We start from the raw sequence: 17,521 nt of genomic DNA on the forward strand, positions 1-17,521 counted from the left end.
AAGCGGCTACGGCCGAGGCCCCGCAGGCTGACATGGCGCACAGCCCCGGTGGGTTTTGGAAATGCTGAAGGAACGGCTCCGCTGGCAGGGGAGGGAGGCTCTTCCTCGCCACGTGGTGCCTGCGAAACCAGTGGCACGAAGCCCAGCGGGTGATCTTGCACAAGGGGGAGGTGGCGTTTATTCCTAAAATCCCTGCATGTCCTCCCTGTGTCTCCTGGGTGCCTCTTGGCTGGTGATTTTCCACATTTTTTTTTTTCAAATAAACAAGAGATACAAGTGCAGGAACCTCTGCAACATAATAGTAAGGGTACAGGGAACTTATTTGTGCGTGTGCCCGTTTATTTTCCACTGCATCCCTGGCCATCTATTAGCCTTCAACCACAGCTGCCCTACGGCACAGTTCCCGAGCTGCCACTATCGCTAGGTTCATGGCTTCGGAGATCACAGCACTCAATTAGCCACATGCTCCATCTCCCTCACCTCCTACGCCCTCACTCTACTGTGTTTTGAGATTACCTTGCGAGTGGAAGCGAGTGGAAGCATGGTGAACACTTGAAGAAGCATAAGCAGAAACATACTTGGAAACATAAGCAGATCCAGCAGAGAAACCAACTCCAACAGACTTGGAGAGACACACTGGGAAACCACGGTGTGCCCATTCTTGGAACTAGATGCAGAGAAAATGCACAGCCACAGGCTCTCTTGTTCACAGTCAGTGGATTAAACTCACACAGCAGAATCAGAACTGATTGCAATCTCACCTACAGGTGACAGTACACAAGCACGGGAACATATAGCGTGTCGAGAGCAAAATCTGCAGCTTACAGCCCAAGATTCCATCAGTCATTTCAGCACAGGCAAGCCTGAAGTTACCAGCAAGAAAGAAATCCAGCAAGGCTGCCATTTACAAAAGATGTTGTGAGGAAATTACCGTAAAACTTCCCTTTCCTGCACATTGCTGGAAGCAGTTGCCACTTGGGCACATGGGCTCCAGCCTTGCCAGCTGCTCTGGGAGTGTTTGTTCCAGGGGAGGGAGGTATGTGCAGGCAAGGTTTTATTTAAAACACAAATGGCCAAGAACACCTGATACTTTTTATCACCACAGGTCTCCCCAGAACAGGATGAGATCTGAGGACGGGCAAAGTTATGGTTCAATTGCAAAGGTTTGGTTTTATCTCAAACGAAATAAGCACCATAATGACACGTGGTGGGGAGAGATGATGGGCTCCAGCATGTCAGTTAATTTAAGCACAACCACAGCTGAGGGCTGTAAAACCGTAACATAAAAAGGAAGCTGCAAATGCCCAGCAATCAGTATTGATGTTTCTGTTGCTGGAAACATCATGGGACAAATGGGTATTTCATGAGAAGCTCCACAAAAATACGTAAAAGAGTCACTACACGTAGCTTAATGAATAAATCAATACACTATAATTGCAAATGAGACAGGAGAATAAACAATAAAAAGAAAAGATAGTGAAACAAATTATGTCATTAGAGAAGAAACTCAGAATATTCAATAGTTTATTAGGGCGAATGTTTTTTTCATTTTTATCACAATGGAAAAAACACCATCAGATATTTAAAGTAATAGAGTTTAAAGGGTAAAAAAAAAATCAGTTTAAAAACATTCCATGTATTTCATTAGTTTTTCATCCTTTCCTGATGAGATACTGTAATCGTGTCACGGTTTCAAAGCAAAAGACGCTGAACACCCACATAAGACCTTCTGATTTGTCTTCCTTAAGTCAGTCTTCTGGACTCCATTCTGAAGAGTGTGCATTTAACCTGCAAATGGATACGGTGGGATTCCTTTCACCCCTAGCCCAGTTATCTATCAAAAAGAAGAGAGGAAGAAAAAAGATAAAAGCCATGAGTCACCACTGCCAAACACTCGTTTTTCTTTTGAAACCAGGCATGCTTTAATTTAGAAAAGGACCGTGTCCAACTTGACATACTACTGTATGTTGTATCCTGCAGCTCGTCACAGCCTGGAATTTCAACCTGTGCTCCTTCTCTAAAGGTCAGTAATCACAGGCCACAGTCTGTTCCTCAGTCCATCGTCTATTCCCCCAAAGCCTCTTCTCAGATACTACTAAGCCTTAATTCTGCACTTCACAATGTAACTTTTGATATGTACCTATATGGAAGATCAGGGCTTTAAAAAAAATACCAAAGTGACATTTTTTAAAGAGAGAATTTAGTTAAAACTGAGTAGAGAGTAAATAAAAGCAGACATTTTTATCTGCCATTGTTTAGGACACGAAACAATGGCAGGTTTTTCTGCCATGTTTCTTCCTGTAACAGACAGAAAACTCCCTCTTGGGAGGGGAAGCAGTAGAAGGAGGTGATGGCACAGAAACTTTGCAGTATCAGCTACGATATGCCACATATTGCAGGACCTACAGGGCACTTCCCGGTCCATTTTACTTGCTAGTATGGATGTAACCAGTTAAAAATTTCAAACCCAAAGCATTTTCAAATCTCTAAATACGTTTAAATTTTTCCTTCTGCAACAGGAACCAAAAACCACCCTCTTCCCACTTGCCAGCCCTCCGACCGTTTTGTTGTCTAAGCGCAGGAGGAAAAGAACGGCCTTCTAAAACGAAAGGAAAAAGAATCGTTCACCTTGAAAATCCCACCAGCCTGCGGCTGTCGTGAAAGCCACTCTTTATCCATCCCGTCACGGGCAGAAGTCACATACATTTCTGAATAATCCTTCCCTCCGAAGCAGCAGGAAGTTGTCTTGTCAACAGGAAGCTTCACAGTCTGGATTCTTTTTCCTGGAGAAAAACACTCATGCTGTTTCTTGTTTGTCTGCTTACAGCAAGGAATTTAAACAAATTATTGCGAATAACCAATGTGGAGCCAGGTGCTCCACTAAAACGAATCCCAGGGCCTAGGGAGGCCCCATGCTGTGCTTCAGCATACTGATGAGCACCGCGACAAAGGCAGACTTCTGGAAACCACATTGTTGTTGACCGTGTATCACTTGACAAGTTTCAATCTCAGTTATCACAAATGAATCCCGCCCCAAAACCCAGCGTGTCCTCTAATTAAATGCTAACATCCACAGCACAGACATCTACATCTGAGCTCATCATCTAGGCTGCCCATACAGGCAATGGAAATGGGATTTAATTCCGCCTTAAAACAGGTCACATGAAACACGCCCTAGACCTGCTGACTTCTCTGTTTTAACTACAAAGGAAGCCTGGAGCGAGCAGAGCTCGTGCAACTCTCACTACGCCTCGACCGCCTGAAGTTAGGGAAGATTAATTCCTAGAAGATTTTCTTGAAATTTCAATAGCCTTTCAAATTAAGCTTGCATAAAATAGGGATCATGGGACACGTCTGAAGTTTACAAAAAACTCGGGGCAACCATAAACAACATTATGCATTTATTATACCAACAAATAACTACCATCCTAATGAGAGCAGTAAACAGATTGCCCCTGGCATCAACCAGAAGATTGCTGAGACACTTCAAAGCAAATTTTGCTAAAATTGCTCCCAAACCTGGGCAATACAATAATGGCTTGTACCCATTGTGCCTGCTTTAATTACCTACAGTGGACTTTCTCTTTCTGGAAATCCACTAAAGCACACAAATACAAAAATATGGGATCACATACAAAATATGTGATTTCCCCGGCCCCTCATTTATGTGTGCAAAAGGCTCGGTCCCCTTACGGCAACTGACTGGTCAATGGCATGTTGAAACAACGGGACAGAAACTTCGATACTGGGAACTTCAATATGAGAAAGAAAATTAAAAGTTTGGTCCACTTAACAACTATAAAAAGTTTTTGGTTTGCTCCAGAGCCGGGCACTATTTCCCAGGGTGTGTTTATCAAAGTACCCTTGTCTTTCCTTTTACGTGCCCCAAACCTTTTGCCTCACCCAACAATCTGTGCCTTGGTCTTTTGCAACGAGCAGCACTGCAATGAATGTACAGAAGTGCAGCCCAAATGGCTTCACCTGTACCAGAACACTAAGCAGGGCGCAAGCACAGGGCCACATTCCTGAGCCCTTGGTGCAGTCCTGGCACAGTTTTGGCTCAGACCCCACCTACCCAGGGTTGCTGCTCCCAATGGACAGTTTGGGCTCTGTTTTGGTGTGGGAAGGCAGCCTGGCTGTGCAACGTAAGCTGCTGTAAGTTCTATGGTGCAGGACTAAGGGAGATCTCCTGATCCATTTTACTTGCTAGTAGGAATGTAACCAGTCTATCCAAAGCTCGGGACTGAGAAGGGTGAATGGAACTGCCTTTGTCTTGCTCAATGCCCTGACACACGGGCTGGGTACTTTTAATTTGCCTTGCTTTTAACTCCAAAATAAATGAAAGAAAATAGCAAGCCAGCAGCGGTGAAAGAGACTCTTGTATGTAAGAGCCAGGGAAGTCTGACTTTGGGATTCCTGGTGTTGTATAACAAGCTTATTTGGCACTGACCCACCCACAATGGCCAAAGTAAAAAACAAAATTAAAAAAAAATCACAACCACAATGAGTGTAATGGTGCTCAGATTGTCAGAGATTATAGGCGTATCCGGTTACCTCCTTTTTTCCCCTAAGAAGAGCAAATTTTTCAGCATATATAGAAGACAGAGTCTATACAGAAAACTGAAAGTCCTGGTCTGCTGCTTGGGAGTGACGAGGACCAAAACGAGTTCCAAGACAGCTCCTGCCAACTGGCACCAGCAGCACTTTGTGGTTATCCAGTCAGCTGGAAGTAGAAGGATTACAGGGCTACATGGGTTACACGGTGTCTTATAAAACATTCCAGAGGCCACCCTAGACATTGGCTGACAGCAAGTCTGGGCAAAAAGGAGCAAGAATGGAATTCAGAGAGATAAAACACGCGCTTGTAGGAGAAGAGGCACAAGCCCCTGAGATAAGGGAAGAGACCCTGACTGTACTTGCAGAGAGGTCTCAGCAGAGACAGCCTAGAAGATACTGTTTACAAAACTCTGAGATGAGCAACATCTTCCTGGAGATGCAAGAAAATCTGCACCTGGATGCTCTGAGATCCATCTGAAGAAGTATTTACCTGTGCTTGGTACCTGTAGATGAGAGAAACTTAGCAAATCCTTTGGACCCCGTGCAATTGAGGGATATAAAACACACTGAAGACAAAGAACTGGAAAATAATTCAAAGGCATGGTTTCATAAAACTAGAAGGTCACTGGACATGTCCTAAAGGTACAAGATGTGGCAGCATGCAGGTTAGACATCCCTTTCAAGCCCTTTGCCCAGCCAGCGGGGTCAGTCAGCATAGCCTTTCTCTGCAGCACATCCTGGATCCAAGGGCAGCAGTCACCTAGGCTAAAGAAGTCTCGACCTGGAAAGCCACTTCACCCTGACCCTCAGAGCCTTCGTTTAGAAAAGATGCCCAACAAACGTGCTGCCTTGCCCATCCTCCTACAAATACAATCCAAGCTTTGCTGCCAGTGAGACCTGAAAATCCCTCACAAGCTTCAGCTGCGCTCTGTATCAGTGGATGTCCCTGACAGTCATTCGAGCCGTGCTTGGTAGCTATTGTGCTCTAAGAGAGCTTTTCATGGAGTTACCTTCAAACCTGCCTGGAGCGTCTCCCTAAGTAACTACAATTCCCTCAGAATTGTGCAAATTGCAGATTTTACAGATTACTTTAAAAGAAAGAAGGCTCTTTCTGACATGGACATGCAGCCTGTGAAACTTCTTGCTGCTGTTCGCCGTGGGTGCTCAGGGCTTCGCATGGTTGAAGGGAGACAGAACAAGTTCATGGATGAGAAATCCACTGGCAGTTAGAGATGCACCAGACATCACACCCAGCTCAGGAAGACCCTGAGATGAAAACAGTACGAAGCTGGGAGAGCATTAGGCTGTGTACCCACTTTCCCTGTTCTTAAATTTTCCCTGTGCATCTGCTTATGGACGCTATTGTTATTAGCTTTCCCCTAAAAAAACACCTTCTCCCCTCCCAAAAGGGAGCGGGAAAGGGAAACAAATATGAAAAAAAGAAGAAGGCGAGAGCCTACAAGGAAAAAGGTACAAACAGGGAACCAGGGAGGAAAATGGTGAAGTCCACTGCTCCATGAGGGTATTCCTAGGACTGCTGGAGGTTGCCCAGGTGTGCTCTGCCCTCTAGGAGAAGGGACCAGAAACAGGTCCCAGAGCTGCTGGGATCTCCCAGCTGAACCTTCATCCTCCCAGGCTTGTGGAGCAGGCTCTGCAGGACAGGAGAAGTCCCACAGGTTGGCAGGGCCTTGGATGGGTATAAATAAAACGGCGATGGGAAAAGCACTGCCTGAGCCTCAGTTAAGAGGCTCTACAGAATTCAGAAGAGAGGTGGCAGCCTGACACATGTGCCGGGGTCTGCAGTGTGCTGTGGAAGAGGCACACACCAAGGGAAACTGGCATCCCTGAGCCTGCAGCCTCACAAAACCCTACAGCTTCTGTTAGGGCAGGACCTGGGTTCAGGAGACCCCAGATGCAGCTCAGTGCAGCCTGTGCTGTCTGGAATCTGTCAAAACCAAGTTCCCATTCTCACCCACCAGCCCCTTGCAGACAGCGTGGTGCAGTCTCTCTCTCTCTCTTTACAAGTGTTTATACCCAGACTAAATCATGCCTGGCAGACCACCAAAGTTGAAATGGGAGTAGCAACACGTGACAGGCTCAATAATGTCTTGGGTGTGCCCAAGACACATTACTGTGGGAATGATAAAATGCCATGGAGTCTGTTAAATATACTTTTATGATTTCAGTTGCAAAATCTATCATGTAAAAACTTTCAACAATAAAAAAAAAATGTTGCTGGCATCAGTGGCATGTGCGACTTGTATTAACTTTAGTAGGCTGCCCCTAAAAAACACCATGCTAAAAAAGGAAGACATGCAATGGCTGAAGTCATCTTTGCAATTTCATGGCTTATCCCTATTTTTCCATGTCATTTGTCATCAATAAGGTGAACATGGATGCGAGAGGATGCTAACTCTTTGAGAGACGCAAGAGGATGTCATCGTGGGTAGCTACTATCAACCACCATCCAGGATGACAGCATGGGTGAGTCATTTGATAGGTGACCAGAAGCCTCTGGATCTATTGCCCTCATCCTTATGGCAGATTTCATCTTCCCAGACATAAACTGGGAGTATCATACCGCCACAGTAAGGAAGTCTGGGAAACTCCAAAAGCGCGCTGAAGGTAATTTTCTGTCACAAGTACTTAGTGAGCCAAGGAGGAAATGTGCCCCTCCTAAACCTGTTGTTTGAGAACAGAGAAGGCCTTGTGGGAGAGGTGACAGGAGGTGGCCTCTGAATTGGAGGACCGTGACAGGAGGAGCAACGTCTTTCCATTTGTGGCCACCAAAACTGTAAGGGACCAGTTGTATCAGCTGGGTGTTCGTAAGTCCATGGGGCCTGATGGGATTCACCCCAAAGAGCTGAGTGAGTTAACAGATGTTGTACCTGGGCCGGCCTCAACAATTTACCAAGGCTCTTGAGAGGCCGCGGAGGTGCCCACTGACTACTGATCTACAGGAAGGGTATGAGAGAAGACCTGGAAAACTACAAACCTGTTAGGCAAACCTCAGTCCCTGGAAAAGTCATGAAGAAGATTATCCTGGGTGCTATCAATGGGTATTTAAAGAGCAAAGCTATTATCAAGCTTAGTCAACATGGGTTCATGAAGAGAAAACCCTGCCAGAGTAATTCAATCTCCTTCTATGATAAGGTCGCCTCCTTGGTGGATGAAGGGAAGGCGATGGATGTAATCTTTCTGCATTTTAGTAAGGCCTTTGATAACATCCCTCACAGCATCCTGGACAAATTATCAACTGTCAGATAAACCAGTACATGCCATGTAGTGTTGGTGCGGCCTCACCTTGAATACTGTGTGCAGTTCTGGGCTCCGCAACATAAAAAGGGTGTTAAGGTACTTGAAAGTGCCCAGAGGGCAAAAAAGCAGACAGAAGGGCTGGAAGGCCTGTGCTGTGAGGAGAGGCTGAGGACACCTGGGCTGCCCAGCCTGGAGACAGGAGGCCCAGAGGCGACCTCAGTGCTCTCTGCAGCGTCCTGAGGAGGGGAAGCGCAGAGGGAGGTGCCGGGCTCTGCTCCCTGGGCACTGGTGACAGGACACGGGAATGGCACAGAGCTGTGCTGCGGGGGTCAGGTGGGGCATTGGGGATAATTCTCTACCATGAGGGTGGTCAAACCCTGGAACAGGTTTCCTAGAGGTGGCTGCTGCCCTGTACCTGTCAGTGTTCAGGAGGCATTTGGACAATGCCCTCAGTAATGTGCTTTAACTCCTGGTTAGCTCTGAAGTGGTCAGGCAGTTCAACATGATGATCTTTGTAAGGCCCTTCCAACTCAACTAATTATGCTACTCTAACTCAGACAATTTGCACATATAATAGTAATCCCTCTCAGCAACTTTATCTTTTCCAACACAATTGAGGCTGGGAACAATGGAGACTTATTTACAAAGCTAACTTTTAGGAGCAGAGACATAAAACTGCTAAATAAAAAGAAAAAAGAAAGAGAGTAATTATTTAAAAAGAACAGTTGTACCATTTCTGTGTTGTGGGAAGAAAAAAAAAAACTTACTCCTTGCACTTTTTTCTTTGTTTGAATTCTGCAGAATTCAAGTCCACGCTTTGCAAGGACTTACCCGTCTCAGGGTCAAGACGAATCACTCTCCCACCATTGTAGCAAGCTACCCAGAGTTTGCCTTCCGTATCAATACACATCCCATCCGGAATGCTCTCCTCTTTTTCCAGTTTGTATATACTCCTACGGTTGCCTGCAAGATAGAAAAAAAAATACAACAAAATTACACAGTGTAGGTCCTTTTTTTGATGCTCTTTTCTAGTGCACCACTCATGTTCCCTACTTACAATATTAAATAAGTAACTGAATAAATTAATGTCATATATACATATATATATATATATATTCAGAACATGAGCTATGTATTCTAAAAGCAGATTGGATTTTTCGAAGTATGGGTTGCTTCCAGTCAGAGAAACTGAACTTTCAAACAGAAAAGACTTTCAAACAGATTGCTGGAACGTGCCAATAATCACTGTTCCAACACAAAGCTGACCTTCAGATATATAAACTGAGAGTTTATATAAACACAGAGTTCGGAAAAGCATCAACTTCAAAGGCACACTGTCAACTTAAAACCAAATAGTCCTATCTGAACTTTTATCCACTGTTATTAAAACCAACTTTCCAACATTGTTTATTTTGTGCTCTGACAACCTCAATGTTTCTCATATGTTGCAATAATTTTAATGAGTTTCCCTTGTGCTCCTAGGGATTATCAGATTGCCCACAGTTAAAGAAGGGGGGGACCACACCACTTCCTAAGGAAAAATTCAATTGTAAACCAGAAACATAGCAGAGACATCAGGACAAGATGCTATACCTAAAATAACTCTGAATTCACACTGTTAAAGCTAGCTAAATTTGCAATTTACAGGGCTCTTTTAAAGCAAAATTCTGCAGCCCATGTATTCAAAAGCAATTTCTTAGTCCAAGTCACTGGAATTTTCTTTTGCCCAAGCTTGCAGAAGCGCTTAAGGGCGTGTTTTGTTTTGTTTTGTTTTGAATAAATGAAGGAACAAGAGCTTTGAGTTACTGCTTTCCAGTTGTTGCTTAGCTGTCTGCAGGATCTTTATTTAAGAGCTTAGGTTTTAAAAAACAAAATAGGGTGAAAAAAAAATCTAAAGAAGCCTAGCAGAGGTTTTGCAAAAGACAGACTCATGCAGCCACAGAAATCTAACCATCTACAAAATCTAACAAGAAACCCTTTGCCCTTTTTACACAGGAAGATCAGATACACATCATGTTTAATGACAGTACGCCAGACTACTACTCAAAATCTATCATGCAATTTAAATATTTTATAGTATTAGCAACAGCTTCTGACTAGTTTGAGATGGTAGCCTATGTGGGCACAAATGAGTTTTGATATGGCTTCTGCTCCTTTGCTCTACTGAAGATTCTGAAGAAGTACTCTCAAATCTCAGATCATAATTCATTTTCTTGGTAATAACCAGCATGAAAACTAACACCACAATCCTCAAGCACGAGTGCATATTTTAAAATAGGACGATTCATACCAATTTTTCCAGTTTGGAGATCATAATCAAAGGCATCCACTGAGTAGGACAAGCTGTCAATGTAAAAGAAGGTTTTGTGATCCAGCGACCAGTCCAGCCCGTTAGAAATGTCCACCTGATCAAAGTGCTTCACTACAGAGAGGTCGGGGCAAAGTGTATACAGAGAGCCTTGGTTTCTTTCCAGCACAGCAGGTCGAATCTCCTCAGCCATCGTACCTGTGTGGAGACAAAGGGGAGGAAAGCATGTTCAGGGTGAGTGGGCTCTCCCCAGGGTTTGCCAGAAGGAGAAGGCAGCAGGAAGGGGGGCTTCAGAAATTCAGAGAAGAAACTGAGTTAAAAACAAAAGGCAGATTTCAGAAGTGCTGCACTTAGGAGATTTCAACACAGAGCCTTTGTTTTGTCTGTTGAACTGTGACAGAAATGGCATGCAGTGTGACTTCTGCAAAATGCCTTACTCGGTCACTCAAAAATTAAGAAAGGTGCGGGCAGCATTTATCTTCCAGCATACCTGAACATTTCGTACAGAAGAGACATTGGAAAAAGTTTCCTCCTCCCTAAGAACTAGCTTTGCAAAAGACTTTTCAAAAGCAGATCTCATCTTTGTGGCTATAAGTTGTCAGCCGAGACTGGTTCTTGAGAAGCTAAGTAAAAGCACGTTAAAGTAAACCCAAGGACCTAACTACACAGTAGATGTACAGAACAGTGCTTTTAAAAACAGGAGGAGAGAGAGAGTAACGGTGTGACTGAGGTGCAATGGTACCTCTGGACATCATCCAGTCCCATCCCCTGCTCAGAGCAGGGTCAGGTACAGCAGGTTGCTCAGGGCCGTGGCCTGTCTTTAATACCTCCACAGATGGACACTCCACTGCCTCTGGGGGCAACCTGTGCTACTTTTTCACTATCCTAATAGATGATCAGTAAAAGAACTTTCTAACATTTAAACACAATTTCCTTAATTTCTGTCTATGTCCATTGCTTCTTGTCCTGGCACTGGCACCTCCAAGCAGAACCTGGCTCTGTCTTCCCATCAGGTACCCATATCCACAGATAAGATACCCTGACCCTTCTCCAGTATTTCTGTTGGCTCTTTACCAGCACTCAAAAGCAGTCCACCAACAGGGAGGAGACAAGGTCAGTGCCTTAAACTAGGTGGGCTCTGAATAGCATGCCTCTTTTTACAGAAATAGTCCTGATAACATTTTGGCCAGGTGATACAAATGCATTTCTAAATGGGGTTAAACTCTGCTTGAAGACAAAATCTCACCTACAAGCTACAAATATGAATATATACATAAACTATGTAGTTTGTATTTATATGTACATATGAACTCTGCATCTACAACCGATCACTGCCTGTGGTCTGTAAAACCCAAGGGGAGGAGTAGGGCAAGCACGGAGCAGCAGGAGAAAGGCAGCAGACCCAGCATACCTGCGAAATACCTCCCCGCAGGATCCACCTTCCCATCGTTGAATCGGTTGTTTGGTTTATCCTTGTCCACGTGAGTGATGGTGGTTACCACCTGCTCCTTCCAATTCAAAGCAGCGAACCTGGTTCCCAGCGTGATGACATAATCCCCCGATTTCCGAAGAGCCACGGAGCTCACAGGGGCATCTAGATACAGGGTGCAATGGACAAGAGGCATGTGATGTGATAACATTTCTTTCCTGCCCAGCTGCTGCTGCTCACCTTAGACACGTAAGCAATTCACTTTGGACTCAGTGAGATCAGAGGCACAAGAAACAACCTAGTGCTCTGTAGACAAAACTGCACTGCGACAGGTCACAGTGCCGTGCGGTTCAGACATGCCTCTAGTAGCACTAAAAGCACGCTGAGGAGTGGCAGAGCTTTCCAAGGGTTAAAGCAAAGCAGAAAATTAGTCAACGCTCCATGGTTAATTTATACTATGATGCAGTAAAACCTCGATTGCAGGTTATTATAAAAGAATTAGATTTAAAAAAAAAAGAGAGAGAGAGAAATGAGTGTGAAGATAGTATTTCTGTAAAAGCCTCAATCAGGTGTAACGTAAGGAATAACAACTTTAAATAGAGCAATAAAATCTGGGATAGAATTTTCCAGACAAGACTTAGGAATTTGCACGGGACTGATCACCAACACTTTGATTAAAAAAATAAATAAAATAAAATAAAAAAAAGACCCCAATAACATTACTCGTATTTACAGCTTTACAGAGGTGTAATTAGGTAATAGTTTCACTAATGCTTATAACCACCTTAACCCAATGCTAGGGCAGCCCTAGCAGGATACCTCTGTTAGAAATCCAGTACAGGCACAGCCCAGCTGCAAACATGCTTATGCACGAGGACAGCTGTCAGGCCACACGCAGCTCCCCAGGCAGCTGGGACACACCGCTAATTCTGGGTTTGACTCGAGTAACTCTGTCACAGGAGATGTGGGAGCACGCTGCTGAGCCTGCTGGTGGTCTGGGCTCATCTATGCTGGGCGAGTGGGTGCCACTTTCCCCTTCACAACACAGCACCACAAGGGGAAGGGGTGCATCAGGTTGGAAAGATGGATACGGCCACCCTGCTGGTCACTGCACAAATGTAGCATAAGCGAGCGTACCAGCCCTTGTGCCTGGCTCGGCACGCAGGGGGCTTTGTTAAGCAGCATCCAGACGAACAGATTTCTCTGCAGTACTATTTTATGCTGGGCAGAAAAGTGACCATAAGGTCTCCCCTTGGCACAGGTATGCGTGTAGTGTTTTCCCTGTGGAACAGAAAAGGGCATTTGAAGGTGTTGCTAACCATGGGGCTGCCATAATTCTCTGTAAGCGTCAGTGACGAGCCACTTCCCTCTCACTTCCCACTTCGGACAAGAACCCACCATCTTAATCACATGGCACCCTGAGGACCTTCTTTTTTTTTTTCCCTGTATCTATTAATCACACTATTCTCAAAGGCACAGCTATTACTTATGACTGTTGTATTATAAACAGAGGAAACTGAAGGAAATTTAAAAAAAAAAAAAAAAAAAGCGAAGTTAAAAAACCGTTCAGCTCCCCCTGGTCGGTTACCCCTTCTGCATCTCCAGAGCGGCCACGCACGAGGCACCGCGCCCCGAGAGAAGGGCTGGGCTAAGGGGTGCCCCTTCGGCTAGGGTAAGAGGAAGCGGGTTTGGGAAACAGCAAAAATCCGGCCTCCCCTCCTCGGCAGGCTGGCATCTGGCATAATTTTAAGGGCAGAAAGTCCGGGTCGGTTTGTTGTGGATACTGCGAACAGTTCACGGGTGGGCAAAAGCAGCAGGTTTTCACCAAGAGGCACTGAATGTGTGGAAACCATAGAAATATTAAAAGCCAAGTAATTAAAGTATTTGAGGAGCTTCGCTGAGACAGACGGGCGTTTAAGCTACCACGCCGAGAGGCAAACCTGCGGCTTTCTTCACGCAGGTCAGCGCACCTGCTCCTCTCAGCGATAAACACCGGACCGAGGCTCCGGCTGTCCTCGCTGTTACCTCGCGGAAGGAAGCGGCTACCGCCCGGCAGCGCCTTACCCAGGGGGACCGCCTGCACCTGCCCGCTGCCGGGGCTCCAGCGGCAAACCCTCCGGCCCGGGATGTCGACGCAGAGCAGCGCGCTCTCCCTCTCGTCCCACACCGGGGACTCGCCGATGCCGTAGCCGCCGCTCACCACACACTCCACCCTGACAGACGACATGCCTGCGGGGCGGCACCACACGCGGTTGCTCGCCACGGACCCATTTTGTGTCCCGTCCCGTCCCGTCCCGTCCCGTCCCCCCCCAAAATAAAGCCCCGGCCCCGCGCAGCCGCCCCCCTAACCGGGCCCTGCCCGCCCGCTCCTCCTCCGACCCACCGCGGGGCGTCGTCGTTCGGAATATAATACAAAATAAAGTAAAATAAATTAAGAAATAAATAAAGCGAAACGCCAGCCGCGGCCCTACCTGCTGCCAGCCGTGCGCCCGCAGGCCCCGGCCGCCGCTTTTATGGGGCGGGAGGCGGGGGCTGGGGGGCGGCCGCGCTCCGCCGGGGCCCGGGGCCCTCCCCGGGGCTCCGCAGGCCCGGCCCGAGGCCCCGCGGCCCCACACGAGGTGCTGAGGCTGCCCCCGGCCCCACGGAGGGTTATGGGGGCTGTGGGATCGCGGCCAGGGCTCCGTGGCCCTGGGGAGCCTGTGGGTGTCACGGCTGGCGTGCCCGGCTGTGCTAACACCGGCGCCCCGGGACACGGTGCGTTACCTTGTGGCTTGGATCCAGTCGCCCCCGGAGAGATCCATGACACAAAAATGGCTTCATCAGAAATCCATGACACAAAAATGGCTTCATCAGCTCCTCACAGATCGTACTTCTTCCTACTGGCAGTTCTTGCCAAGCACTTGTAATGGGTTACCTCCGTCCGTGCAACAGGCACTCACGCCTTGGATTTCAGTCGGCTCCATTTGCTTTTCTTTTTGGGAAGGTGACAGGCGACACGTCCTCACCAGGGCATCTCATGCAGGCTTCCCTCGGTGCAATACCGATGCGCTGCCTATCAGCGCATTGTCATCTTGCCTGAGTAGTGTGGCTTTTTATTTTATGGGCTTGTGTAGCATTACTGCAGCCTGTGCTAAGCCTCAATTTTTCTCTTTCTGTCCCTGCTGTGGTGTCACGTAACACGCAGCAGGATTTCATCTCAGACCTGAGGCAAGCTCATTAGTACTGCCTGCCAACACAGAAAACACACGTCCAGAAAGAAAGTACTGCACTAGCAGGTGGGCTTTGGTTTGTTTGTATAAAATGTACAAGGAAAGGAGAGGTTTTAAAAAATGAATAAAGGTAATTAATTGATAATTTGTAAGTACAGCATAACGCGTCGCCACTTTTTAAAAAGCTCGGCCACGTTTGCTGCTCTCCTGGTGCCCTTGCATGCCACGAGGCCATCTGGGATGTGCATGGCTCACACATCTTCCTGGCATCACCAGCGAGAGATGCTCATACCCGCAACCCACCTGGCGGGTCTCTTTGCTCCTTGCTGACCAGCATTCGCCAGCATGGTTTGGAGGCATCAAAACAAGCTGTGTGTTGGCACACACCTTGGGAGAAAATTAACAGCTCCTACGAGCTCCAGGTTACAACACAAACTCTCTCTTCTGCCGAAGTGACAAGTATTTTGAACTTAGATCTCTGGTTACACGGCACGGTACTCCTCTCTTTTGCCTTTGCTGTAATACCTAACCCAGGCTTGCTGGAGGGTAAAACAGGGAGGAATCCACCGGTTCCTTCATTCATGAACGCCTTCACAAAGTACGAGAGCTGAGTCCTTCTGGCAGCACAGGTTTACCAGGGGAAGGAAGAGGGCAGGGAAGGTGGCTGCCAAATGCCCGTGGCTTCCCAGCCGGCAGCTTCTCACTGCTGTGTCACAACCACCACATTTACCACGTGGCGAGTGATAAGGAGCCCACGGCATCCCTGTGGCCTCCGAAGGGGATAGCTGGTGGCTCAGCAGGCCCACCTTTTATCCACGTGGTAGGGCTCCTTGCACACTTATTCCTCCAGTTTTACAGGAAGCAGGGGAGGGGGAACCTTTAAGAAGGGGAAGGGGAACCACCGTGAACTGTTGGCTGAAAAGCAAAAGCTAGTGCTGCCACACGCTTGTTTTCAGCCAGGTATAGTTCTTGGAAGGAGCTTGTGTGTCTGGATCAAGGTTTTATTTGTTGGTAAGCAGCAGGTAGGTCCAAGAGTGATCAGGCTGCTGAGAAGTCACAAGCATTTACTAGTCGGGGTGATCACGATCACATCCTTAAATGCTCGCAGGGTTTGAACGTTTGCCAAAGCATTCACCTGCTTTGCAAAGTTCTCCTTGGGAGAAGGTGGCATGAGCTGCTAACAGCAGACCTGTGCCCACTGATGAATTTATACATCAAGTCTATCACAGACTGCTAGCATACTGTTAAGGAAGTTAATGCAGAATGGATTTGGAGTCTTAAACAGGGAATCTTTTCTAAAGAGGATTGTACCAAATTACCATGAAGTAATATCAGAGCATTTAGCCTTGAAAGTCCAGTTTCTCTCACAGAACTGGCAAAGGTACCCTTTACTTATTAAAATGTATTATTCAGGCTTCTTTGAGGAGTATTTCATGCATGCTGGACACAGTCCCTCGAAAAAGTATCTCACACCGTATATGTGGTGCTATAACCAGACGCTACGTGGCCCTTCCTGATGCAGTTTCTCCAACATCCCTCACACCATCACACACACCCCTCCAGCCTCTGTATTGCCACAGCACCTGCCTGTGCTAGTTCCTGCTCTCCTCAGCTGTCTCACAAAGCCCGAGTGTCCAGCCGTGCCTTTCCAGCCCCCTGCTCCGTGCCCCGAGCAGCGGGAAATGGGGTGCTTCAGAAAGGGCAAGCCTTCTGCGGTGGAGCGTGGCCAAAGGATGTTGCCTTAATGCCTTACTTTCCTGCTCTTTGTACCCCATGTGACCTACATTTGCATTTTGCTTGCCTCAGGAAAAAAAAAGGAAAAAAAAAAAAAAAAAAAGAGCATTGATATGTTCTGTGGCAGCTGCAAAACGACAGGCACAATGGAGGCTGTGCGAGGGAGCCAAGGCTTCAGGGAGAGGCAGCATCTTTCATTCAAGGGCCTCCGTCGGCAACAGTGCCCTCAGTGTTTGCAGCTTTCAGGCACGCAAGCCCTTCTTCAGGCCCAAGTCAGAAGCAAACCTCAAATTAACTGCAGGTTTGGGACGACAGCTCTAAGCTTAATTCAGTGCATTCAGTCAGGCAAGTTGAGAGAAGCCTGGTTTCTGCATTAGCTGCTTGCAACCAGCACAAACTAGGACTTGCTCACGGTCATTCCGCAGCACCCGGCTTGCCCGGCTTTTTGCTTTTTTCTTCCTTTAGCCAAGGGAGACTGCTGGGGCCTGGGAGGGTAAGGCAATGCCGCTTTTTGGAGGAGATAACAGAACAATGGCTAAGGAATCAGGTCTGGAGGAGGGGAGCCACCTGTCTGGCTCCCTCCAGCCAGATGCAAATGGAGGCCTAACATACCAGTGATGCTGGAGCAGCACCACCCTGAGATAAGACAGGCAAAACCACAGAGGAATGCCACCAGACACAGCCCTTTCAGGTGGCAGTGGGTGTTTTTAAGAACAGGCTCATTTAATGACGCCCCCCAGCTATCTCATCCCCTCACAAGGACCTGCATTTCTAAAGGAATGGCCAGAGCCCTTTTCCCAAACAACACCCGCTCTTTTTGCAGGTGCCACCCCCGGCGGGCTTCTGGTGGCTGCTGAGACCACAAAAAAAGAGCGGCCTATCTTGGTGTCGGTCACAAGCTCAAAGGCTTTTGGCTGACTAGGTTTCCTGAAGGCGTCTTCCTTTGGGTGCCACTGTTGATTTAGGTTTGAAATCCTCCCTCAGGACCCTGGCCGGCCAGCTGGGCCAGCTGAGCAAAGCGGAGGC

The 17,521-nt window shown here is 47.1% G+C and overlaps 1 protein-coding gene across 3 annotated transcripts; it reads right to left on the reverse strand.

Moving 5' to 3' along the window:
- Nucleotides 1–1,404: 1,404 nt before the first annotated feature.
- Nucleotides 1,405–14,508, reverse strand: LOC118160294 (regucalcin). 3 transcript variants are annotated; one of them, XM_035314902.1, is made up of 7 exons: nucleotides 14,492–14,508; nucleotides 13,617–13,781; nucleotides 11,535–11,717; nucleotides 10,106–10,321; nucleotides 8,647–8,778; nucleotides 2,629–2,783; nucleotides 1,405–1,834 (listed from the first exon to the last, which is right to left on the reverse strand). In XM_035314902.1, the coding sequence occupies exons 2-7, from the start codon at nucleotides 13,777–13,779 to the stop codon at nucleotides 1,784–1,786; spliced, it is 900 nt and encodes a 299-aa protein (XP_035170793.1). In that variant the 5' UTR covers nucleotides 13,780–13,781; nucleotides 14,492–14,508; the 3' UTR covers nucleotides 1,405–1,783. The 3 variants fall into 3 exon arrangements, with proteins under 3 accessions (XP_035170793.1, XP_035170786.1, XP_035170801.1); XM_035314895.1 differs by lacking the exon at nucleotides 14,492–14,508 and adding an exon at nucleotides 14,024–14,111; XM_035314910.1 differs by lacking the exons at nucleotides 1,405–1,834; nucleotides 2,629–2,783; nucleotides 14,492–14,508 and adding exons at nucleotides 8,327–8,493; nucleotides 14,024–14,118.
- Nucleotides 14,509–17,521: the final 3,013 nt, after the last annotated feature.

This window comes from Oxyura jamaicensis, chromosome 1 (assembly GCF_011077185.1).
Source record: "Oxyura jamaicensis isolate SHBP4307 breed ruddy duck chromosome 1, BPBGC_Ojam_1.0, whole genome shotgun sequence".
NCBI lineage: Eukaryota > Metazoa > Chordata > Aves > Anseriformes > Anatidae > Oxyura > Oxyura jamaicensis.

Excerpts from the sequence above, each read along its gene's own strand:
- LOC118160294 (XM_035314902.1), bottom strand. The coding sequence starts at position 13,779 with ATGTCGTCTGTCAGGGTGGAGTGTGTGGTGAGCGGCGGCTACGGCATC. Across the intron at positions 2,784-8,646 it reads TCGTCTTGACCCTGAGACGG|GAAAAAGAATCCAGACTGTG; the intron begins GTAAGTCCTTGC and ends GTTTTTCTCCAG. Across the intron at positions 1,835-2,628 it reads AGGCTGGTGGGATTTTCAAG|ATAACTGGGCTAGGGGTGAA; the intron begins GTGAACGATTCT and ends TCTTTTTGATAG.